The 24329-nt window shown below is 42.3% G+C and overlaps 1 protein-coding gene across 2 annotated transcripts in view; it reads right to left on the bottom strand.

Annotated features, from left to right (window-relative positions):
• ELP1 (elongator acetyltransferase complex subunit 1) overlaps positions 1 to 24091 on the bottom strand; it is a 33927-nt gene extending 9836 nt beyond the window's left edge. For both annotated transcript variants that reach the window (XM_065745611.1, XM_065745612.1), the window contains exons 1-24: positions 23931 to 24091; positions 23401 to 23553; positions 19904 to 19985; positions 18077 to 18157; positions 17705 to 17790; positions 16985 to 17084; positions 16138 to 16228; positions 15544 to 15667; positions 14817 to 14907; positions 14145 to 14375; positions 13263 to 13433; positions 12880 to 12979; positions 11056 to 11235; positions 7202 to 7308; positions 6608 to 6711; positions 5734 to 5787; positions 5529 to 5634; positions 4780 to 4895; positions 4012 to 4085; positions 3327 to 3405; positions 3093 to 3172; positions 2163 to 2303; positions 758 to 843; positions 47 to 195 (exon numbers count right to left, since the gene is read on the bottom strand). In XM_065745611.1, the coding sequence (XP_065601683.1) occupies positions 47 to 195; positions 758 to 843; positions 2163 to 2303; positions 3093 to 3172; positions 3327 to 3405; positions 4012 to 4085; positions 4780 to 4895; positions 5529 to 5634; positions 5734 to 5787; positions 6608 to 6711; positions 7202 to 7308; positions 11056 to 11235; positions 12880 to 12979; positions 13263 to 13433; positions 14145 to 14375; positions 14817 to 14907; positions 15544 to 15667; positions 16138 to 16228; positions 16985 to 17084; positions 17705 to 17790; positions 18077 to 18157; positions 19904 to 19985; positions 23401 to 23553; positions 23931 to 24080 (2736 nt within the window). In that variant the 5' untranslated portion in view covers positions 24081 to 24091. The remainder of the gene's footprint in view (positions 1 to 46; positions 196 to 757; positions 844 to 2162; positions 2304 to 3092; positions 3173 to 3326; positions 3406 to 4011; positions 4086 to 4779; positions 4896 to 5528; positions 5635 to 5733; positions 5788 to 6607; positions 6712 to 7201; positions 7309 to 11055; positions 11236 to 12879; positions 12980 to 13262; positions 13434 to 14144; positions 14376 to 14816; positions 14908 to 15543; positions 15668 to 16137; positions 16229 to 16984; positions 17085 to 17704; positions 17791 to 18076; positions 18158 to 19903; positions 19986 to 23400; positions 23554 to 23930) is intronic.
• Positions 24092 to 24329: the final 238 nt, after the last annotated feature.

Genomic DNA, 24329 nt, shown 5'->3' with positions numbered 1-24329 from the left:
CTTTGGGAATGTAGAAAAATGATTCACTGGAACCATAAACCAAGACCTTTTGAGACTTTTCTGCCACCATGACGACTAAATCAAAGTCATATGTGCCCAGGGAATAATCATACAATTCATTGACATCCACAAGGAAAAGCAGGTACTTTAGTGCTTCCTCTGCACTCACAGCTGCAACATTTGGAGAAATGTTCTCTGTAATAAGAGAAAGAAGTGTAAGATTACATTATTATCCTGGTCTGAGGAAGGGATGCAATGTATAGCATGTACCTAACACGACATAAAGACCATCAAATTAATGGCTCATTCTGTCCTGCAGGAGAGGGATACTTGGCTGTTTGCAGAGGTTTCCCCAGACAATTTCAAGGACTCACCCAAACATGGTAACTTTTGAAATGTGCAATAGTGACAAGTCAGAATTAACAGCAAAGGCTGAAAAGTAAAGTTTGCCGGTTTGAGATAGCAGGACCTAGAACAGGAAACACCAACTTCATGCTAGGAGAAATGGAGTTCTGAACTGGAGAACAGCTCCAGCTGAGCTATTTGCTGGCATTCCTAGATGAAAGGATTAGCCAAGGGCAAATAAACAGTTTTAGCCAACAAAATTCTGTTTCACTAACAGCAATTTCAGAAACATTTGTTTTCTGACAGCCTTCACAAAAAGACATGCTAAAATATTTTCAGGGTAAATTACGCTAACAATGAAAGCTCCTGCAAACTCCACATGTTTTCAACACTTGGGTTCTTGATACAACACCTCGAAGATCATGAACCTTCTGGAGAGCAGTTTCCAATTCTGGAGGATTTTTCTTTACGTGTGCTGTCAGTATTGATAGGCAGTACCTGAAGAAAACAGAAGTAGTAAATGAAAAAGAGGGAAAGCAGAAAAATTGCTTATTCCTACTTTAGCATATACTATGTATGGTCTAGTTCACACTGAAGTAGAAGGTTAGACTGAGTTTCAAGCATCTGGATCCAGTGAAAGATGCCCCTGCCCAATGGCAGAAGGGTTGGGTCAGATAATCTTTACAGGCCCCTGTCAACCCAAACCATTCTCTGAAAATAAACTGATCAGTATTCCAAGCTTTCTCAAAGAAAGCAGGAAAAGGTAAAATAACAGATATACAGAGGTTTTGGGTTTTTAAAATTAAATTCAGCATGTTTCCCTTAACGTAACACAATGCTGGAGGTGTGTTTTGAGTAGAATTAGCCCTTTTTCACCATGCCAGATAACATAAAAGGAGAGAAAACGTCCCTCTGAAAGCTCAGATAGCTGGGTACAATTTTCCAGATCAAATCCAGGCATGAAATGGTCTTTTCTTGTAACGGAAGGGAAAACTTTTTGGGAGATTATTTACACTTTCATACATTTCCCATGTAGTATTTCAAAATAGGTTTCCTAGATAAGAGGATATTTTGATACCAAAACTGACATAACTGTCACAATGTTCAGGGTTCAGCAGCAACTCACTGTCTTTACTGCATACAAACTACCTGTAGCTTAACACCTTCCTTCACTAACAACCACTATGATCCTATTTTCCCACCCTCAGTCTAGACTTGATTCATCCAAGAAGGGTGGTGACAGAACGGTAACAATTCAGAAATACAGCTGGAGATGAACAAAAATAGTTCAGTCCAAACAACTGAGATTTTTCAGAAAGGTTATCTGCTCCTTAAAGCAAAGGTGATCATGGAAAGAGTAGGTTAGGTATTTAGGGAAATTACTTTATGGGCAATAGTGGTGGTAGGTAGATGGCTGAACTAGATGAACTTAGAGGTCTTTTCCAACCTTAATGATTCTACAATTCTATGATGTCCCTGGGATGACAATCCTGCTCATACCTCTTATCCTTTGTGCTACACAGTGTGTTCCTGCATTGGGTTTGCTTTTAAAACCCTTATAGGTTTCCTGCTTCTACTACTTGAATACTTATGAGAAAGAATGTTTTACTATCTGATGAATTTACTGTACATAGTCCTTTTCAGGAGACCATCCTTGGAAGATAAAAGGTATGGCTACATAAGTTTTGCAGAGCACAAACTCTCCTCAGGGGGTCCAAAGTGAAATAACTGATATTAAGGACAACTTCCCTTTTCTGTAAATGACATAAAAGAAGTCTCTCTAATTGTTCCCTCACCCACAATAAGAAAACACTCACTTTTCAGGATCGATGCATTCCATGGCAGCTCTCATCACATCACATATAAGGTTTACTTTTTTCTGTTCAGGTTGATGACGTGGTTGATCATTACTGACACTGTACAGAGACGGGTACATAGTCTTTGTGAAATCTTCATCCCTAAATAAAAACATACACTGTAAATACCTGTATGGTTTATCATATAGCTCAGCACAAAGACAATAATATTCAAGCATGCAGAAAGTAACCACTCAACAAAATAGCTTGCAAGTCATTCAGTACAGACACAATATGCCACACTATTACAAAGCTCTCCAACACTTTTCATGCATCTCAACTGAGTATCAATCACGAGATGTACTGAAAAACAACTGTTCAGAACGACTGTAGTTTATAAAACTCAAAAGGCCTTTTGAGTATTCTACTAAATACACTGTAGAGATGCTGAGCACAGAGCACTTTTGAAAATTAAGCCATCTGGTTTTACTTCTAAGCAACGATTTAAGGTCAGGTCAAAACTGAAAATAAAACAGAGCAGCTGAGTGATAGCGCCAGCTCCCAAACAATTATGTACTTCAACAAGCTTGAAAAGCCCTGAAGCTACTACCGCTTTAAAGCCTCTTGTCTTGACAGTAAGGCTGTCTTGCCCTTCTTTATGAAGGCACAAAACATTCACTGTTCACATTTACGCTGGTAGAGCAAACCAGAAGACAAGCCAAAGCCATCAGACAGTGTCCTGATGCACTACTGGAAAAATCTAATGACAGCCTGCAAATATGAATTCTCAAAAAGATACACTGAAACTATTCAGCTTACTTGTGTTTTTATGACCCAACATGCCAGACTTCAGGCTGAGTCATTCCACTCAGACTGAAAAGCTGCCAATATTTTGGTGAAATAATCCACCACCCATTACTTGTTTGCTTCCATTTGCACAACTATACTCACTTCAGTTCTGTGAAAAACAAGTTGATATAGTTCACAGAATCTACTTGCTTGATAAAGGTTTCTACATTTTCCAGAAATACCTGAAAATGAACAAGAATATCACTACTGTTACTCTGAAAAAGTACATTACTTATAGGAACATGTTCAAAGACCTTATCTGAATGTACAGTATTAAAGAATCCCACCAGTCTGGATGGATATGAAAAAGGATACCACAGAACTAGGTATACTTGCCTTAGGATTGTGGTCATAGAGAAGATTGAGGTTGATTCTCAGCTTCCTCATACACTGAAATGCTTCCCTGAACATAAGCCTAAGGGGAAGAGTAAAGCAGGAGAGTGTACGTTCTGGATAGGTACAATACCCACAGATAGAAATAACTGACTAGAGGCAACCACAGAGACAACTGGAGGGGAACAATAGCCTAGGCAGTAAGACATGTAAATCGCTCTTCAGAAAAAACACGCAAGGTCAGTTCCACTCATTGACAGCTTCTGCAGTGAAAGAGACAAGCTGGTCACACTGGGAAAGTGAGACAGGCATTGGTTTCTTATTCCTCTCTTAGAAAAGTAGATTTGAATCTCATGGACCAAATTCTGTTCCAGAAAACTTGAATGTAAAATGATTAAACAAATACTATATGAAAAATAGCAAGCTAAATCATGAAACAATCAAGATATCTGGAGAAAGATACAAACCAAGATCTTTCCCACCCACACAGGCTCAGCAAACAAGCGCCTCAGTGTAAGGCAGTACCGCTGAAAACCAGCGGTAGCTGGTGAAACTGTTTCACTCCTTGTGATGAAGACAGTTAATTTCAGACTAGTCTCCCACCCACCTACAGCACAGGACCATCCAGCTAGCTGCTCAACATCTCCGAATGGGTTGGGGAAGACCAAACAACACTGGTGTCATTTACCTGTCTAGCCACTTTCGAATCTGGGCAAGAACCAGAGCTCGGTGGTGAACAGTCTCCAGATTTCCTCTTGGCATCTACAACAAAAGATCCACACAATTATTTATTTGTAGCTACCCTGCCTACATCTAAGGCGAAGTGAAGACAGGCCTGCTGCTACTTGCAGGTGACATGGGACTATTTTTTCACTTCAAAGAACAGTTAAAATGGACCTGGAAAAATACCTGAGAATTGTTTCAGCTCAAAACCATTGCCTCCTCAGACGATGAAACCCAGAGTAATCTGATCTAACTTTCACGTTAGTGGTGCATTAAAGATGTCAAACTACAGACCTCTAGAGATTCAGTTCAAACAAAATCCTTCTCTGTGAGCTTGTGCAGATACTCACGAGTGAGCGCAGCTCTCCAAATTTTGGACAAACTCATTTCCAAGTCTAAGACAGAGCTGCTACCACACACAGTAAGTGTTTAAGAACTGGGTCTGAGATTCACAGGAGAGGCCATAACATGTATAATTACACTGCCTCAGCCATAGGAATCTGAACAGCCCTCCTCACTTCACTACACACTCAGCTGCCTATGCTGAATCTAGCTCCCAGAGCCATACTCAGAATCCATTCCTTATCTAGCCAGGCAGCTGGAGATAAAAGTCACTGAGCTGGAGAAGGACAGGAGAGCAGCTATGTACTATTTGCAGACTGACCAGCTACCTACTGAGACAATGCTTTACACCCAGAGAGCAGTCCTCAACAGACATGAGTCGAGCACTGACCTGTAGCACAACCTTTGTGTCCTGAGGTACAACAGTGATGATACGCGATCCTCGCTCCACCTTGCGCAAGGTTTCGCTGTTGGGGGCTGCAACACTGCTCAGGGCAACCTGAAGATCTAAAGATAGCACAGTTATCAGCATCCATGCAGACCACAGCACAGTGCCACCCAGTCAGGTTTTCACATGCAGCTCTGCAATGTTGTACCAGCTCAATCAACAATATCTTGAATGGCTGCTGACAGGTTGAGTGCCTTTCAGTGCTAAGCACTTCTGTACAAAGTAGAGAAATGTCCTCTGTATACCAGGATTAATGCTTACTGCATCAGAGGAGAGAAGCAGGAAGAAGTGTATAACACCAAGAAGCTGCCATCGTACCTTTCCTGAGGTCTTCACCTCTTTTATAATCAGATACTACCAGAAACTATCTACTGGGACCCGTTCTCTACCAAACACCTTTGAAGAACAGGGAACATTTTCTTTTTTTGGATCTGAAGAGGAGGGAGGGAACAAAGGGACAACAACTGTAGGACAAAACTTGCTCCCTGGGAGGAGTGCATGATTTTTAACATCTCCTGTGCTCCTTGCTACCTGACAGACTTTTAAAAATAGCCCTCTACCTTTGCCACCTCTACCTAGCTGCTCTGAGTACCCAAATACAGCAGGTTTGGATGTGAAAAATGGGGATATTTAACAGTTCCAAGACAATGGCCATGAGCTGGCAGGAGCAGGCAGGCAGAACTGGCATTTACCTTTCACTGACATGTTCTTCAAACAGAAGCACTGACAGGTGTGGGAGTTGGTCGTCACCAACAAAAACTCACTGTATGTTGCAAATGAGGTGATGTTGGAAGCAACCTGCAGAAAAATGACTACTTTTATTGCTGTACGAAGCAGAACAGGACAAATCTTTGGCAGAGGAAAAGGGGATGGAATGAGGGGTGAACATATTGGTACCTCAGTATCATTAAAAAAAAAACGACATCGATCTGTGAGGCCCAAGATCATCTCCTGTAAACAAAAAGAATGATAAGCATAAGGTATCAGTGTCACAATTTCCAGTTTCCCCACAATGACTGCCAATGGATTCAAGTGCCTTTTGGTTTACTATCAAGAACCTCACATGAATTATTTAGAGGAACTGACAGGGAATCATGCAACCTCTGCACCTGGAACTTAGTTAAGTGTTTTTATACATGCTTAGATAGAAACCCAGCTTGGTTTATCCTTGTCACATAAACAGCACAGTAACAAAAGAAATGTAGAAGCCACACTAGAGTATTCAGTTTGTGGGGTTTTTTTCTGCTGCTTTTGGTCTAAAATTAGAGGATAGAAGAGGAGGATAAAGCAACTCTATACAGCCTTCACCTGGATACTCACTGTAGGAAAGAAAACCTGGAGATACCAGCAAAATAAGCAGCTACAACAGTTTAAAGAATGTCTTCAAGAAATTACCACTAGTAGGAAACAACAGTAGTATGACATCTGCAGTAAAACAGTGCAAACACATTTGCTAATACAATTGTGTCAGATAAGAGACAGCAAAATGCCATCTTCACTGAAAGCATGGCAGTGAATGCTGGAAATCTTAAAAATTAAATTTCTTGTCCTTAAATTACATTGTTCTTTATATTAACAGAAAGAGAAGTTTCACTTTTAACAGCAAACCATCAGAAATGCTCTAAAAATATAGGAAATACATGCTCTCAGCTGTGCACATCATCCCGTAAAGAACACAGTTGAGAAGTATCATTGGGTCATTGGCAGAGTGGTGCACATCTGATGCAGACAGCAAATGACTTAGGAATTCAGACCACTCAGTCTTACTTACTTCACCACCAATTCTTGTGATAGAAGTCTGCACGCAGAGGTGAGGGAATTGGACAGCACAGCCACTGCTAGTCTGCCATGGCTCAAGAAATGGAGTAGAAGCCTCTAGAGATCAAATATCAGTCAGTTTTCCATTCAGTCAAAGATCCAGGCATTAAAATCACGTAACATAAGTCTCAAGAAAACTACATCTGGGAATAAGCTACAGTATCTAACAGCAAGAAGAGGAATGCTGATATAAATCCATGATAATGGCAGAAACAAAAGTGATAATTTCTACGGCTCTGCAGCACCTTTATTCCACTAAATATCATGAAAGAGGCAACCGTATGGCTGTCAGTCATCAATTGTGGAGGCTCAAAAACAGCCATGTGCTTTTCAAAACACAAAGTCAGCTATCACTGTCAACAACAGTTAAGTACTTTCAAAAAAAATCACTAATTTTAAACAGTTTCTATGAGAGAGGGAACATGAAATGCTGCATCAACTGTCAGCATGAGACATTCATCAGTGCAAGTCCAATTGCCATTAAACCTTTTAATAAATTTGTAACAACTATACCTCAGTCCATGACCCTTAACAGAGTTCAGCTTACCCCAGAGGTACTTCAGGATCCATCCATCAGCCAGCTGTAGAGCTACAGTTTTTGTCACTGTGCTGCAGCACAGACTGATCACTTCTCCATCTACAGGCAGAGACAACCTGGAAGAGGATACAGAAGACACAAAATATCAGAGTAATTGGAGGGTGCACATGGAATCACCGAACAATTTAAATTAAAAGGGGCATTAAAGATCATCCATTTCCAAACCCTGGTCTACAGGCTGAGTTGCCAGCCACCAGCTCAGGTTGCCCAAGGCTCCATCCAACATGGCCTTCAATGCCTCCAGAGATGGGGCATCCACAGCTTCTCTAGACAACCTGTTCCATGGCCTCACTACCTTCTGAGAAAAAAACTTTCTCCTAATATCTAATTAAATCTTTACTCTTTTAGTTTAAAACTGTTTCCCCTTGTCCTATCACTATCTGCCCATGTAAGATGTCAGCATCCTTCCTATTCATAAGCTGGAAGTACTGGAAGACCATAATGAGGTCTCCCCGGAGCCTTCCATTCTCCAGGCTGAATAAGCTCAGATCTCTTAGCCTCTCTTTGTAGGAGAGGTGCTCCAGCCCTCTGATCATCTTCATGGCCCTTCTCTGGACTTGCTCAAACAGTTACACACCTTTCTTGTGCTGGGGACCTCAGGCCTGGATGCAGTAATGCAGGTAGAGCTTTCATAAGGTCACACTAACGGTGGGTCAATCACCTCTTTGGCCCTACTGGCCACATCTCTTCTGATAAAGCCTAGAATACAATTGGTCTTCCAGTACTGCAAGCATGCACTGTCAAGCTTTTTGTCCACCAGGACCCCCCAGGTCCTTCCCTGAAGGGCTGCTCTCAATTACTTCTCCCAGTCAGTACTCACATCTCACACTGCCCTGACCCAGGTGCAGCACCTTGCACTTAGCCTTGCTGAACCTCAGGTTCATGCGGCCTCACAGTTCAATGTTATACAGGTCCCTCTGGGTGGCATCCCTTCCTTGTATTGTATCACTTGCACCACTCAGCTTAGAGTTGCCAGCAAACTTGCTGAAGGCTTACTCAGTTTCACTCTCCAGGTCAGTGATAAGATGTTGAAGAGCAAATCCTTATCCACTGAAGAGTCAACTCTTCAGGTTCATCTCTCCAATGTGTAGATAAGGATGTGGTACGGGACCATGTCAAAGGCCTTGCAGAAGTCCAGACAGATGATACCACCAGTTTATCTTCCTTTGTCCACTGATACCACTCCACCACAAGCCACCAGACTGGCCAGAATCAATCAGGCAGATTGTGCTGTCTTGCATGTGCTGTCTCCTCCATGTCTTGTGTGTGCCTTAACATAGCTTCCAGGAGGATCTGTCCCATTATCCTCCAAGTCACAGATGCAAGGCTCACCAGTCTGCAGTATCTTGGGCGGTCCTTCCTACTTTTCTTAAAACTCATAATGGTGTTTCCCTTCTTCCTGTCACTGGGGACTTCAGCCAGGACTTTTTGAACATGATGGAGAGTGGCTTGGCAACTACATCCCCAGGTTTCTTCAAGAACTTGGAATGCGTGTTGCCTAGTTCCACAGACCTGTACATGTTCAGACTCATCATGTGTTCAGACCATGACAGACTCTCAATGTAAGAGCAGACATGCTCTGCTCTTACACTGAGAGTGTGTCATGGTCTTATGATTTTTGTTACTGGTATTCCACATCATAACATCATGTGGTACACTGGGAGTTAAAGAGTTAATGCTCCAGCTCTGTGGATCATCAACAGCTCCGGGTACGTCTGTCTCAGAAGAGAAGAAGAACTATATACCCCAGAGGACTTTACACTGCTTTGCATTTTTCCATTTTCTGCTCAGAGGGAAAGATAAAATGGTTCATGTGTCATGAGAATTCAGGTTCTTTCCCTTTTGGATAGACCCAGCAGCAGGTGCTCCCCAGCCATCTCGCCTTCGGCGTTTAGTGTGAGGCCTTTGTTTTTTCAGACACTCTCATTTTATTTGATTTATTAGCTTAAATTCCAATTCTATTGTATTATATTGTGTTATTTTGCATTCTGATATCTTATTTAGTAGATTAGCTTTCCTTTCACTGTTTTGTTTTTAGGCCTACCTCCCTTTGTCTTTTCCCCTTTTCCCCTTTCCCAGGGTGTGGATCCAGGTCCCCCTGCCCCAGTCATCTCAGAATCGGGCTGAACCAGCCTGAGAACCACTGACAGAGTGATTTTGTACCCCCATCCCCCACCTAGAGGTTCAGGGATATGAGAGATGTGGGAAGCTTGACTTCCAGTGAAGACTGAGGCAAAGAATTTGCCTCCACTGCTATTGCTGCCAGTTCTCCCTTCTCATTTATCAGATAGAGTATGCTCTTCCTGGCCTTTCTCTTCTGACCAACTTCACTGAGGGATCCCTTCTCATTTTCACACCCCTTGCCATGTTTTGTACCATCTGTGCCTCAGCTTTCCCGATACCATCTCTACAAATCTGGATGGCATTCTTGCATTCATTCCTGACCACACACATGCACTTCCACTGCCTGTGCATTTCCTTCTTATCCTTCAGTTTGACCAATAGGTCCTTGCTCTGCCATGCTAGTTCCTTCTCCTTCTGCTTTATATACACTGGGGGATGGAGAGCTCTTGCGCTCTCACTAAGGTGACTAGGAAGAATTGCTAGCTCAGTTCCTTTCCTGTCCTGAAAGACAGCTTCCTAATGAATGGCATCTCAAAGTTCAGTCCTGACTTTGCCATTTGCTAGGCCCATTTTCCTGGAGATCAAAGCTCAACCAGGGCACAGACACTACTGCCCACACTGTCTTCAATCTTAACCTCTTTAAAAAGCTCATCTGCACTGGTGAACACCAGGTCCAGTAACATTTCATCCCATTTCACCCCAGGAGTCTTGCTGGATTGCTTACAGTGTGCCACCTTGTTTTCCCAGGAGAAAATCCAGGAGGTTGAGATTCACCAACAGGATGAGATTCTGTGAATGCAATGCTTATTGTAGATGAAGCAAGAAGGCCTCATCATCAGGCTCCCCTTGATCAGACAGCCTGTAGCAGACCGTGACCACCACTGTCCTTTATCAGTCTGGTCCCAGATTTTTACTCACAAGTTCATAACCCGCTCATGGCTGCTTTACAGAGGGAGCTCTTTGCAGTCAATTCATTTCTCAACACACAGGACAACTGCTCTGCCCCTCCCTCCCTGCCTGTATCTGCTAAAAAGCTTGTAGTGTTTTACTTCCACATTTCTAGCATGGATCTGCATCTTATTCATATAAATCCTTTCACCCTCCTTCTTTACTCTTTTCACTCCAGTGTCAGACACAGAGATGGACAAAAAACAGCAACAACAACTTGAGTCAACAGGCATTTGCCTAACAGTGCTAACTACTGCCTGCATACTTACAGCGTTTTTATATGCAAATTACCCTGCTTTTGCTGTGTGAGTGCTAAAAAAGGGACTCTCAAGACCTCCGTCCATTTGATTTTCTGCTCTGACTGCACAAAGCCCAGCAGCAGAGGACAGGAACAGTAAGGGCTACCAGCACTCTCTGGACATTGGTAATAGCAGATAAAGGGTAGTATGGAGAAATTCAGTCTCAGAGTTCAGAGGCCTGGACTTCAGACAAAGGAGCAGAGGTATTCTGTTACTGACACAGGCATGTTAGCACACCACATCTTGTCAAGCTGGCTGTGGGCACTGGGACTACATGCATAATAGGCAGCTTCATAAGCTGTTTTTTTCCTCCTGCAGGAAGATAGACAAATCCACCCCACAGCCTCCTGGACACATAAAAGACTTAATTTTCTCTAAACTCTGTTAAGAGTCACTCTCAGACCTCACCCATAACCAACAGATCTCTAGTACCGTAAACTGAGTTGCTCTTCTTCGGCTCCAGTTACGTGAGGTGCTGCAGTGAGATGGTGAAGGACAGACCGAGCAGCATGCTGATCCTGACCAACCACCAAGAAGCTGTCATCTGGCAGCCAGGTAAGAAAACGGAGCCTCAGAGGATTCATCTCATCAGTGCTGCTGCCTAAATCAACTCTGTCATGAAACAGAAGAGATGGGAAGACAAGAAGAATCTGATTTGAGTAGGCCACATCAAAAATTACACTGCATAAGGCCAAGGTCTTACAACAGAATAAAATTTACACTAGAATAAAATAGTTCAGTTGGAAGAGACTGCCAAATATCATTTTGTCCGATTGCCTGAAGATCTCTGAACTATCCAAAATCTGAAGCGTGAGCGCATTATTGACAGCCTGGGTTGCAAGTGATCTTAAAGATCATCTAGTTACAAACCTCCTGCCATTGAGCATTACCTAAATGCCTTTTGAGTAGTGACTGGCACAGGGCATTGACCACGTATGTAGGAAGCTTTTCCAAGTGTTCTGACCACTCTAAAGCTAACAGAATTTTTCATGATGTTCAGTCTGATCCCTGTGCCACTTTCTGCGTCCTGTCTCTCTGTGTCTTTCTCACCCTAGTGTTTCTGGCTATATCCCTCTATGCAACTGGCTGCCCTTCTTCTGCCACTCTATATCCACCTGACCTGCTTTCCAGCCACACTTTTCCTTGCTTCATTTCTCAATCCTCCTGCCCATCACTGAACATAATTTCTTTCTCCATCTCTGCCCTAAACTTGATCTTTCTCTGTCTCAATTCTTCCATGCTCTTCCTTGCCATTACCCCTTCTACCACAGTGTTGCTTTTCTTGGGCCTTTCTTTGTCCATCTGTCCTCCTTCCTGTCCTTCTGGTTTTATCTCAGTACTACAGCTGAACACTGCTCTCTCCTGCAATTTGTAATCTCACAAAACTTTTCTCCTGTCCTCTGTTTCTGTTTTCCTCTCTATTTCTGAAGGTTCAAACCCCACCCTCGGTTTTACCCATATCATCTACCAGCATTCTTCATTACTAGTTTTTGTGTTTCATCTTCTTTTCCCACTCCCCATCCTATTCTTTCTACGTGAGCCCCAGTGGTGCTCATCCTTGTTTTCCTTCAGCATGGATGCAGGCCACCCCTTTGGAACAGGGCCCTCCACACCAAGTCCTCCTAGGCATAGATCTGCTATACAGACACCAAGCACGGCTAAGAGGACTCCAGTGCACAAAACAACAGTCTATGAAAGCATGAATCCTGCAACAGGCAGAGAACAGAGAGGAAGAATGAGAATTAGGGAGTCCCATTTCTTTTCCCTAGGTAGTGATGTTTCCATGCCAGCCAAGTATAGGATGAAATGCAGAATATATATATTATTTGTTTCTCTGTTTGCTTTTGCTTTCCTTTTGACTTTGTTCTAGCCCTGTCATGCAAGCAGTTTGATCGTTCTGTATTCCTTCACAGGCCTGTACACTGCACAGCCACTCATTTGGCTCTGGAAACAGGAGAACAAAGTGAAGCACCACAATGTCAAGAGCACCAGGCACAGGAAAAGCCATCTCAGTGCTGTCACTAGTAGCCACAGCTTCCACTAGACCAAGACCTCAGTCAAAGGACTCAGGATAAAATAACAACTGCATCATGTAATCCTTAGCACTAACTGAAGCCAAAGCCTCAGTACTATGAAGCACTGTCACCAGACAAGCACTTCAAATGCTTCAGACAGTGGTCACAGCTGTGATCTCTAAACCAGCCAGCCAGACACTACATTTTTCTCTCTACTGCTGTTGCACTACTTACATATTACCTGTATGTTTTATCCAGGTGTGGTATTTCCACATTTGCTTTAAATCCATTTCCACCCGTAGCTCCTAACCTCACAGTGGGGTCCTTCACCGTGCTCTGACCTAGTAAGCACAGAACAAAGCAGAGTTTATGCATTTTGCCAACTGAGTTGCTTCCACCTTCACTCTGATGAAGAAAAACAGATGTTGTGGGAAGTTATGAAAGTCAAAATACATCACACCTACATGCACAACCACCACCTACTCCTCATTAACCATTTATTAACAATAACCCTGAAGATCACAATTACCTTGCAACTGTCCCTTGTCCCAGAGGACATCGAATATTACACCACTGTCAAGGAGAGATGGTTTCCTTCAAAAAGATAGTGCAACATGTTCTCACCATATCTGTACACGAAGATCTTGTTATCAGCATCCAGGATAGCCATGTCTCCACTACATCTGGGATCTGTGTGAAATGCAATCTGATTAACTGCCTGTTTGAGCTGCAGCTCATAGGTGCACATGGGTGGAGGCACTACAGCATGCTGGAATGCTGTGACAAGTACTTTAGCTGTGGAAAAGAAGAGAAAGAAATCAAGCTGTAATACAGTTCAAATGTTATTGAGGTTCTCTTCTGAATACAGAAACAATGCTAGAGGACAGGCTGAGATGTATTAAATGCACTAATTTACTAATAATGCTACAATGACAGACTGAGATAGTTGAGGCTCTTCAGCCTGGAGAAGAGAAGGCTCCAGGGGCCTACAGTGGCCTTCCAGTACCTGATGGGGGCCTACAGAAAAACTAGGAAGGAGCTTTTTCCAAGGGCACATAGCGACAGGATGAGGGGAAATGATTTAAAACAGGAAGAGTAGAGATTCAGACTAGATATTAAGAAGAAATTCTTCACTGTGAGGGTGGGGAGACACTACAACAGGTTGCCCAAGAAGGTTGAGGATGCCCTGAGGCACTCAAGGCCAGGTAGGATGGGGCTGTGAGCAACCTGGTCTAGTAGATGTCCCCGCCTATAGCAGGGGGGTTGGAACTAGGTGATCTTAAGGTCCTTTCCAACCCAAACCATTCTATGATTCTATGAAAATACAGTTCCTTTACCTTTTGCAGGTAATCCCAGTAAACCACCTCTGAAACTCCCCCCAGTGTCACATGTTCCCCTCAGTAAAATGTGCTGCATAGAAGGCAGCAGTACTACCATAAGCCCCAGAAGTTTGTATTCAAAGGGCTATGGCATTTACTTGAGCTGTGAAGCAGTCCCACTGCTTACCTCCATCTATGACAGCCACATTTGCCGCATGCAGGTTGTTCTCTCCCATTCCACAATCTGTAGTCCAGTGCCAGTCATAGAAGAGGTAATGCCAACCCTGGCAGAGTATGTGCAGCCTATATGGAAGAACTGAGTCCCACAGCAGCGACACCAACTTATTTTTCTCCAAGTTGCCAAAATGCAGACTTTGCTTCAGGTACCAGTGATAATTCCCCGTAGTCCACAGCTGGACTATAGATACAGAAATAGTTACCAGAGACTATTACTTAAACCCACCCCAAATCCTAGTATGCTTTTGTGCAGCTGGAAAAAACTGCAGCAAAAATAACAGTTTTATCCTTCAGTCTATGTGCTTTGTCATACAACACCCAGAAAATGAAAATCTTAACCAGATTTTGCTAAGAAGAATCAATCTTAAAATTCTTCCATTTCCATATTGTGAGAAGGCACCTATGGCTTTAGGAAAGCATTAGAAACATTTCATTTAATATCACTTCCAGATACAGCAATCTGGAAGATGTTTCAAGCTCAAGCTGAACTAGCATTTCCTCCTGAGCTGTAGAGGGATCTCAAAGCTTTCAGTTAGCCTCTGCAAAGTCTCCAGTCCTGTAGAGCAATACCCACTGCTGACAAAGTTCACAGTCAATCTAGAGCTTGACGGAGTCCTCTCACCATAACTGTTTGGGCTGGAATTCACAGTCTCCAGCTCTTCCAGCCATATAGCCAGGATTGTGGAATCTGCATTCCAAATCAGTTCATTAACCTGCAGAAACAAGCATTGTATTTACTGGGTATTTGGAGTGTACACTCCAGACTGATTTGCAAGACCACCAGTTACTTCTCCTTTTCAACAATGTGCAAGTGTTAATGTACTAACATAGTACTCATGAAGTTTCTGGCAGTAGAGGAGAAAAGCGCCCTGAAGCAGAACCCATCACAGCAGTTCTACACAGCTAAAGAGATGATACAATCCCAAACATGAACACAGAGTTGTCTTCACTGTTCTTGACATTGAGAAATAATCTGCCAAAAGAGCCCTCAGTGTCCAAAGGCAAAATCTAGAAGTAAATTTACACTTCCATTATTTGGGATGTGTATTTCACCTCACTCCTACATGAAATAATCCTGAAGAGCACTCCTGAAGCATTTGCCTTATAGAAAGTGTATAAAAATCAGAAAAATGTCAATGGTATGACACCCCAGTTTACCTCTGTACTAGAGATTGCAGAGGACTTTGTATCTTTACTGTTCTATTTTCAGGCCTAAAAGCAAAGATCACCCTTTTCAATTAGGATCAGCACTAAGAGCAAGGTTAAAAACTTCCTCCAAGAATACTGAAAAAGATATAGTTCTCCCTTTCACTACAGTCTAATTAAAGAAGCTCAGACAGAGCACTTACTTTGACCTGCCCTTTCTGGAATGGGAGGGTGAACTCTCCATGTAGAAGTCCATTCTTCTCCAAGAAAACCACATCGTATCTGTTGGGTTTTTCTTGTGTGGATGCTATCAAGTTTCCAGAGGGCCTTAACAAATTAAATAGAGAGTAAAATAAAAATCAGTCGCTCATACAATCAATAGCTGTCACTTTAAACATCACTTTCTCCAGAGACAAAATTTTCACACAAGACATCAGAGCATTTTTTTTTCCACAGTTCTGTTCAAACAAAGCCATAGGTGCAGCTGAGGCCTTTCACTAGGGTTCCTGACACCTTCAAGGGAGCAGGTAAATGTCAGCATAGGTAAAGGCATCTATAATATTCCTATTTATACAGTTCAATTCCAAAACATCTGACACTGAGACATTTCAGAGAAACTATAATGCAAGTATTAGCTTTTTCAGGGCTTGAGATGTTCTGATCCACATGTTGTATCAAGATTTCTTCAAGTTTAGGAAAATTAACTTAGAAAAATTAAATAAATGCTAAGCAAAGACTGTTAGCAGAAAATAAAAACAAGCACACCACTGCCTGCACACAGACACCCTGATACTCACTTCCATGCCAGTGCTTGTTCTAATCCTGAGACAGGCTCGCTTGTTGACTGCAGCATGAGCTCTCTGTTCCACACTCGAACCTTTCGAGCACCTACAGGTTTGAGAAGACAGGGAGGGAAGGGTGTAAGAAATCAATAATCTAGTCAAGTAAGTAGGAATTATGGTCTGATGTAGCTTAGTGGTAGCCATTTCACTCTCCAGCTCTCTCAGAAAAATATTAAATTTGTCCCATGTATGATAAATCTGCCTAATCTGAAGTACTGAGGGTGAAAACCCAAACTAGGGAAAGCAGGTCTTTTTGTACAGTTCAATATGCCAAACAAATGCCTTTAAACTTCTCAGTAATAATGGTAGATAACAATTATGGTCTAACAAAGAAAGTATGTCCTTGTGATCTCTTTGACTTCATGGCAAAACCAATGGAAAAAAATTACCAGTAATTAAACAAAAGTGTACAAGGCTGAAATCTTACTATAACGAACTCTGAGTACCACAACAACCAAAAAGACCCATATGGCATTTGGAGCCTGTTACATATTAGAACTTGAGCAAGGACTTAAAATGGTGAAAACAAAGCAGTTCAGGTAGTAACTGCTCAGTAGTAACTTCTCCTGGCCTCTCACTGGACTGGAAATCAAACTGCTAAAAAGGTTTCAGAAGATCATGTATATAAAATGTCTGTTCCGTACCTTTGAGATCAAAATAGAGGAAGGAACAATTCATTAGCTCAAGCTTCTGATTTTTAGTGTCCTAGAGATCATGAACATTAGCCGGTCTTTGCCTTGTCACATTTCCACTTATAAAGCCTTCTAACAGGTTGGTATTACGATGAAACTTGGTACCATACCTGTCTTTGGGCAGACAGCACTCACTGCAACAAACTGACCATCTCCTCTCCATGTCACTCGAGGTTTGCCATCATCCCAGGATGGAGCAGGTGATACTTCCTGAAGTTACACAAAAGCTTAGGAAGACATCTGCCGGCTTTTCCTACTTAAGACATCATTGCCAAGCCTGTTCTTTCAAGAGCCCTGACATGAAGTCAACCCATTAAACAATCATAAAACTGCAAAGTTAAGAATTCATTACTCAACAATTTTAGGAAGCCTCAAACAAGGGAGCAAAGACCTAAAATCTGCAGGCATGAGGGATCATTTCACGTGACTGGTAAGGTTCAGTAGCCCAAATCCTTAAATTCTTGACTTCATGAGGAAAAAAAAAAACATTATCAGTTCTCCTCTGCTGAACTACTGTTACAGATTTTGGTCATATGAACATTTTGATACAAATATAGCAAAAGTCAGAAACATCTATCATGAGGTTTTACTTCTGAAAGCACTAACTCTTGCAAATCTTGCTTTGACCTCTATATGAACCAGTCTTATGTACTCCCAGTTGGTGTTCACATTTATGAGGAGGATAGCAATGCTGAACTCCAGATAATAGAAACAAACAGAAGGAGTCCACAGGGACAACTACCTGGGAGGGTAACAGAGATATCAGAAACTCTTCTTAGATACATCTCTTTAAAGAGCACGAGCATAACACAAGAAAAATAGCATACTACCATTTGCTTACGCTGGGCTGCCTGTTTTCCTTCTGATCCATGGAACTGTGTCTCCTTTTTGCCCCAGCCAACAGTAATAAACTTTCCTGAAGAAGAAACAATCATTGTGGCAGAAGATTTAGTTAATTTGCAGAGGCTGATAAATGACAACAACACTGTGTCACCTACTCCAACCATCCAAGTTTAATTCTAAAAAAATTGCTTGAATTTCCACTGACAAGTTCATACACACAATCCCTTTCAGCTCCCCAGCCCCTCTACAGTGTGAAATGCCTTGCTGGCTCTAGTTAGCACTCCACTCCCACTCCTTATATATGCTTACAACAGACCAACGCAAACAGTCCCAGCAACTTTACTTCATGCAACTCTTACCTTCCCCAAACTCATCCTGGTGACTTTGCTTCTCAGTAATTGGTTCAAAATCTCTTGTCATCATGATGAGTGTTTGCTGACCTGCAGGAGAGACATTAAATACAATACTGGTAATAAAATCTTCAGCAGATTAAAAAAAAATCTCAATTATCCTGTTATTATGTGATAGACTTGAACACAATAACATTTCTAATGGTAGTTTGATACAGAACAGAACACATCCTTCAAAAACAAAAATCTCAAACTGGAAAAGGGCACCTTAGTCTCTGTATTCAGAAACATACTTCCTAGACTACTCTTAAAAAGTTCTTTCCACTTTCAAAATAAGTACCCAGCAGTTCTTAAACATTTTTACTTAATATAGGAAGAAGGCGATGAGCAATCAGTATGGATTTAGGAAGGTGAACTCATGTGACTGGCTTATGGATATGGGGAGATTAGGTGAAGTTATTTATCTTGACTCTTCTGAGCCCTCTGACACTGTCTCCCACAACATTACATAAAAACTCAAGGAAGATGGCACAGATTGATTATTAGAGAACATGGGCTGAACTGCCAGGTCCAGAAGCTTGTTATGACTGGCAAAAAATCCAGCTTGAGGCCCATCACCCATGGCACATCACCACAGCTGGACCTTGGGCAGTTTAATACCTTAATTAATGTCCTGAATGACTAGATTCTTGGACAAGTTTGAAGATGGCACAAAACTAGGAGGAGTGACAGATACAGCAAGAGTCTGCACATACAGATGCATGTGGAAGAGAGTGTGACAGGGAATCACTTGAAGGGATTCAAGGGATTCAAGAGGGAGAAAAGCCAAGTACTGTATGTCAGGAACTATGACAGATGTGGGGACCAAGTGGCAGAAAATTGCGTGGATGCTGTGGGGCATGAGCAAGAATCATCAACATGTACCTACTGAACAGGCAGTAGGTTTAGGGAGGTGATCCTTTGTTTTTACTCAGCACTGGTGACACAGTTCTGGAGCACTGGCTCCAGTTCTGGGCTCACCAGTACAAGGCAAGTAATGTTAAAGAGGAATAGGTCCAGAAAATAGTCACACAGATTATTAAAGTCTTGGAGAATCAGACAGTTGGGGAGAGGGTGATAAAAACCAGGAGGCTCTGAAGAGAAGGCTCTGAGGGAATCAGTGGTGTGCATCAACATCTTATGGGGAAGGAAAGGGATGGGAGGTGGAGCACAGAAAAGAAACGACAAAATACTAGTGGTACCCAGAGGCAATGGAATTAAAAAAAAATCTATTCAAATGTAAGAAAATGTGAGAAAATGTGGTGGGTTTTTTGTTTGTTTGTTTGCTGTAAGGGTCATCGAAGACTGGGTTAGTCTTGAATAAAAGATCTCCAGGGTTCCTCTCCAACCTCAAGTACTGTGATTCTTTTTGCTTGAAACTTACTACAGAGCTTTGTCTCCTTGTCAATAAAGTTAAGCTTTTAATTCAGATATTTCTTCCCAAAGGACAAGAAAGTTATTTTGTTATTAAGCAATCAAGAGGACTTTGGAACACAGTCTTTACAATTTAAGGTAATGGAAAATAGACCTCCCTGGAGGACCTGAAAGATAAATGCCATACTGTTCTCTATAAAGCTCAGCTTTTTGGACTTAAACGGCTTCTGCTTGGATCACCAAAGCACCTCTGATAAGTAAACAAAACCTAAGACACAGAATCAGGTGATGTTTCTTCTCTACATCTTAGTCCCTATTTTGTAATTTTATACCTTGTTTTTCATATCTTAAAATCATCTATATTTTACATTCTGATCACAGATTTTCACTTTGAAGGCCAGAAAGCTTACTAGCTGTTACTACCTGTCACAAGCAAAACAAGCTCTTGGTCAGGACTCCAACTCATGGCACTCAGGCCACTGTCCACACATCCAACACAGTCCACCTGTAAGAAAGAATTAAGATCACAGATGAGCAAGAAGACCAGTGTAGCACCATCACAGCACAAAAGCCATCAGTCACTAACTGAGGGAAATCCTCTCATGCTTAGAAAAGTCAGAAGACATATTTCACTTTCTGTGGTGAAAGAAACAAGAAACATTTCTAATCAAAGATGATTCCATAATGCTTATATGTAACAGCCCAGAAAACCTATGGATCAGCATTTTCTCCCTCAACATTTTCCCAACAGATTTATTTTGCAGCTCTTAGTATTATACTAGCATGTTACAGACCTAACAGCAATACTGCCTGATTGAGTCTGTGGTTCCACTGGTATACATAACACAGATATAACTGCTCTTGACAACAAAATCCCACTGTGCAGTTAAAGAGGCCCTATATCCATTAAATATCTGATCTCAAAAGCTGATTGTGGATATTGTATGTGACAAGTATAGATAGCCGTACAAGCTTTAAAGAAGTTTACAAAAATCTAGGACAAAATAATCCTACAATTCAGAAGAAATTCACCCCAGGAGTGGTAAAAAGGGAATCTATATCCTGGAAATACTGCCTAACTAATTTTTTTCTGAATTGCCAAAGTGTGATGAGTATAAATTTTCAAATAACCCTAAGAGCTAGGGAAGGAGTTAGTCTTTTTAAATTCTTTCATGGAAAACCGCATGCTACAAATTTGACTGAATAATGTGATCGGATACATCTGATCAGTTGGTGATCTGTAACTTAGTGAACTACCTTTGGCTAGAGTTTCTACTCCTCTCTGTAGATAGATATAATTAAGAAATCCAGTATCCTTGGATGTGCCTGTACAGAGTGAAGCACTTGAGGCCAGGAACTTCCTAGAAGTGCACAGCAATGGGACAAGGGGACAAAAAGAACAAACTGGAACACAGGCAGTTCCATCTGAAGACGAGGAAAAACTTTTATTTTGAGGGTTACAGAGCACTGGAATGAGCTGCCCAGAGAGACTGTGGAGTCTCCTTCTCCAGAGATATTCAGACCTTGCCTGGACACCTTATTGTACCTCCATCCTACTGCAGGGAAACTGCTTTAGCAGGGGGTTTGGATTAGATGACCTCTGGAGGTCCCTTACAACTCCATCAGTGATTCTGGGAGCTATTATGGGTGTATAAACAACAGTGTGACAGAAGATCTCTGTCCACTTCACTATCATCCTGACTTGCAAAAGGCCATGGAACAGAACAGTTATATATAGCAAGGTAATTCTATTCAAGACATTAAGACTGGGTAGCACATCTTCTTTCAGAGTATGGACACATACTGCTATACAGAGTAACTACCATCCACGTGCAAAAGATTTCAGAACAAGAAGTGTATTTTAAAAAAAGGCTTGAAAGAAGGCATCAGAAGTTAAATATGTTCTCTAACACACAATGTAAGAAAAGTTACATGTCACATCTGACATTCATTTTTATTCTTTAATGTTGTTTATTGAGTTGCAACACAGGACACATTTTTCAGATACAGCTGGTTTTACATTTCAGTAGTATTTGCAAATTGAACTCCAACAGAAAGCAAAATAAGTGAGCAGCAAGTACCCAACAGCCAGTCCAAACATGACACTGTCATCTCAAAGCTAATTGCACCTGCTCACACTTTTAGGCTGATACTACAGGAACTGATGCTAATTTCAGAGGATGCTCTAGTAGTGTTTTAGTGAAGATAGTAGAAACTTGACATTGAGAATAGAAAGCAAGCATCTCAGTTTCTGCCCTATTTACTCAGCTGGGATGTATTAGTTTTCCTTCAGTGTTTTCCAGTTCTATTTGATGTCAGGTAATCTTCAAGTCAACAATAGTTTCTTATCTCTTCAGTTAAGTTGTGTCAGCATAATGTTCTTTACTGACTGATAAATACATAAAAAAAGAGTTAAATGTGAGTTATCTAAGAATGACTGAGGTCAAAAAGGACATAAACGATCATTCATTTCCAAACCACTACCCATGGGCAGGGTTGCTAGCCACCAGATAAGGTAGTTCAGGGCCCCATCCAAGCTAGCCTTGAAGGCCTCCAGGGATGCAGCAACCACAGCTTCTATGGGCAGTTTGTTCAAACACCTCACTGCCCTGTACCTGAGGAATTTTCTCCTAACGTCTAACCTAAATCTACATTCTTTTAGTTTAAAACTGTTCCCCCTTGCCATTATCAAACTTTGTAAAGTCTGTCTTCCTCCTCTTTAAGTACTGAAAGGCCACAATGAGGTCTTCCTGAAGCCTTCTCTTCCTCAGGCTGAACAGCTCCCTCAGGCTTTCTTCACAGCAGAGGTCTGTATCTAGTTTCAGAAATATTTTATTGCTGAGAGATTATTTGTCAAATGAGTCCAGTGTAAAGGACCTACCAAACGTTCTTCTGACTTTATGGGGTGTGCACTGTACGTCTCAAACACTTGCAATGCAAGGCTATCATCATGGCAGCCAGTAGAAGGCTGCTCTCAGAGAGCGTAATATTCTGTTATCTCAGTGGGATAAGGACTACATTTCCTACAAGTTTTGGCTACGAACTTATTTTTGACAAACTTCCTATTGCTAACTTGCTTATTTACAGCCTTGGGACACTGCACCTGCAAAGTGAGCAGGAATAAAAAGATGTCTAGGAAGGACTCTGTGGGTTTGCCTTCTTTGTGGTCACTGTAGCTGTTCTCTGGTTCAAGACTATGACCTCCAGATAACCACACTCACTCCCACCTCCCTTCTGCAGTGCTGCAGGTCAATACTGGAACTCCATGAAACAGACCTCCAACATAGGCTAGTGATCAAACTTTTTCCCTGTCCATTTTTCTGACTCTCGATTTTCTCCATTTTCCTCGTTTTTATCTTTTCATTCTTTTTCTCTCATAAAATCATCAAAAAATGCAAGATCTATTCTGTCTTGTTAAAAACCATATCCCTCAAACAGCTGTTAAGTAACTACAAGACTTATTTTGGCTCCTTAAGCTACATAGTTTAGCTGCATAGTTTAAGAAAGAATCTAAATATTAGAATGCAAATATTTTGGGATAACTGTAGTATACAGAATCTAACTAAAACTGATGATTGTGTGTAAATCTCTGCTTATTGTTTTACCTTAATCTAAGGTTTTTGTGAATCTGGTCACCCCTCCCCTTATGGGCAGGATGTGACATTCAGTACTGACTGTATGTCAACAGCCCCCTGAGCAAGTATGCAGGACTAGGGCTATGAATATGCAAGTTTCAGGTTGGATTCTGTTTCATTTCTGTACTGTATACTCCTGACTTGATTATGCTTAAAGATTCAGCTCACATGCCTAGAAAACTGAGACTACCTGAAGCATGGTGTGTAATAAATACACAACTGGCCCATAAACTTTCAGCTTGCCTTCTCAATCCCTCAGTACTGTTGTCTTTTCTGCCACATTACCTGCTTTGTGCTGAGATTGCACAGAAGGATATCTCCAGCTGCTGTAGCAAGACACACACACTCATGCTCTGGAAGATATTCAAGACCAACGATGCAGCCACTTCCATCTTCTGGCATAAAACCCTCCACAGACAAAGAAAGTTCTCTCACCACCTTGACAAGAGAAGATCAATAGCTTATCACTGCACACCGTCTCACTTAAAGTAAAAATGTCAGAATAAAAACTGTGCGCCTATTCCAAGTACTGCAATGACACAAAGCACTGCACCTGAGAAGTAAGCACATGGGTGGCACTGAGAAACAGCTGATGTACAAGTACCTCACTATTTATCTACTGCACGTTTCGCACATTGAAACATCAAGGGAAAAAAAAAAAACAACGCAAACAAACAAACAGAAAAAACAATCAGGTAAATACTATAGACTCAAAAGAGCCCAAAAAACTCGCCATCAGCCCTAGCAGGGCCGAAGTGCCTCCCCACACCCGTTTCCAAACAGCGGGTAAGAGCAGGACCCGACCGCCGCCTCACCGACTGCGCGGCGCAGTCCAGCTCCACGAGGCTGCTCTGGGAGCCCACGAACACCGTGCCGGAATCGACGCCGAGGCAAAAGCACTGCGGGCTGCCGGGGGCGGCAGCGGGGCAGCAGCCGCCGGTCCGCAGCAGCCGCAGATTCCTCATGGCGGCGGTGATCAGCGGCAGCAGCGAAACACACGCCTCTCACACAGCGCCGCCATCTTTCCCGCAGCTCGCGCAGGCGCAGAGCGCGCAGCGCCCGCCTGAGGCACAGGCGCGGTAGGCGGTACGCGTAGTGCGCAGGCGCGGCGCCCTCAGCGGCGTGTGGTTGTGCTCTTCGTTCCCGTCGCCGCCTGAGGCGTTTTGAGGCAGCGCTGTGGATTCCGACCTCACGCCCCGCCTTTCCATGCCTCC

The sequence above is a fragment of the Cyrtonyx montezumae genome, unplaced genomic scaffold (assembly GCF_038088225.1).
Source record: "Cyrtonyx montezumae isolate F1298 unplaced genomic scaffold, pur_monq_1.0 scaffold_36, whole genome shotgun sequence".
Taxonomy (NCBI): Eukaryota; Metazoa; Chordata; class Aves; order Galliformes; family Odontophoridae; genus Cyrtonyx; species Cyrtonyx montezumae.
The sequence above is the reverse complement of the archived record's forward strand: the minus strand, read 5'-3'. Positions and strand labels throughout refer to the sequence as shown.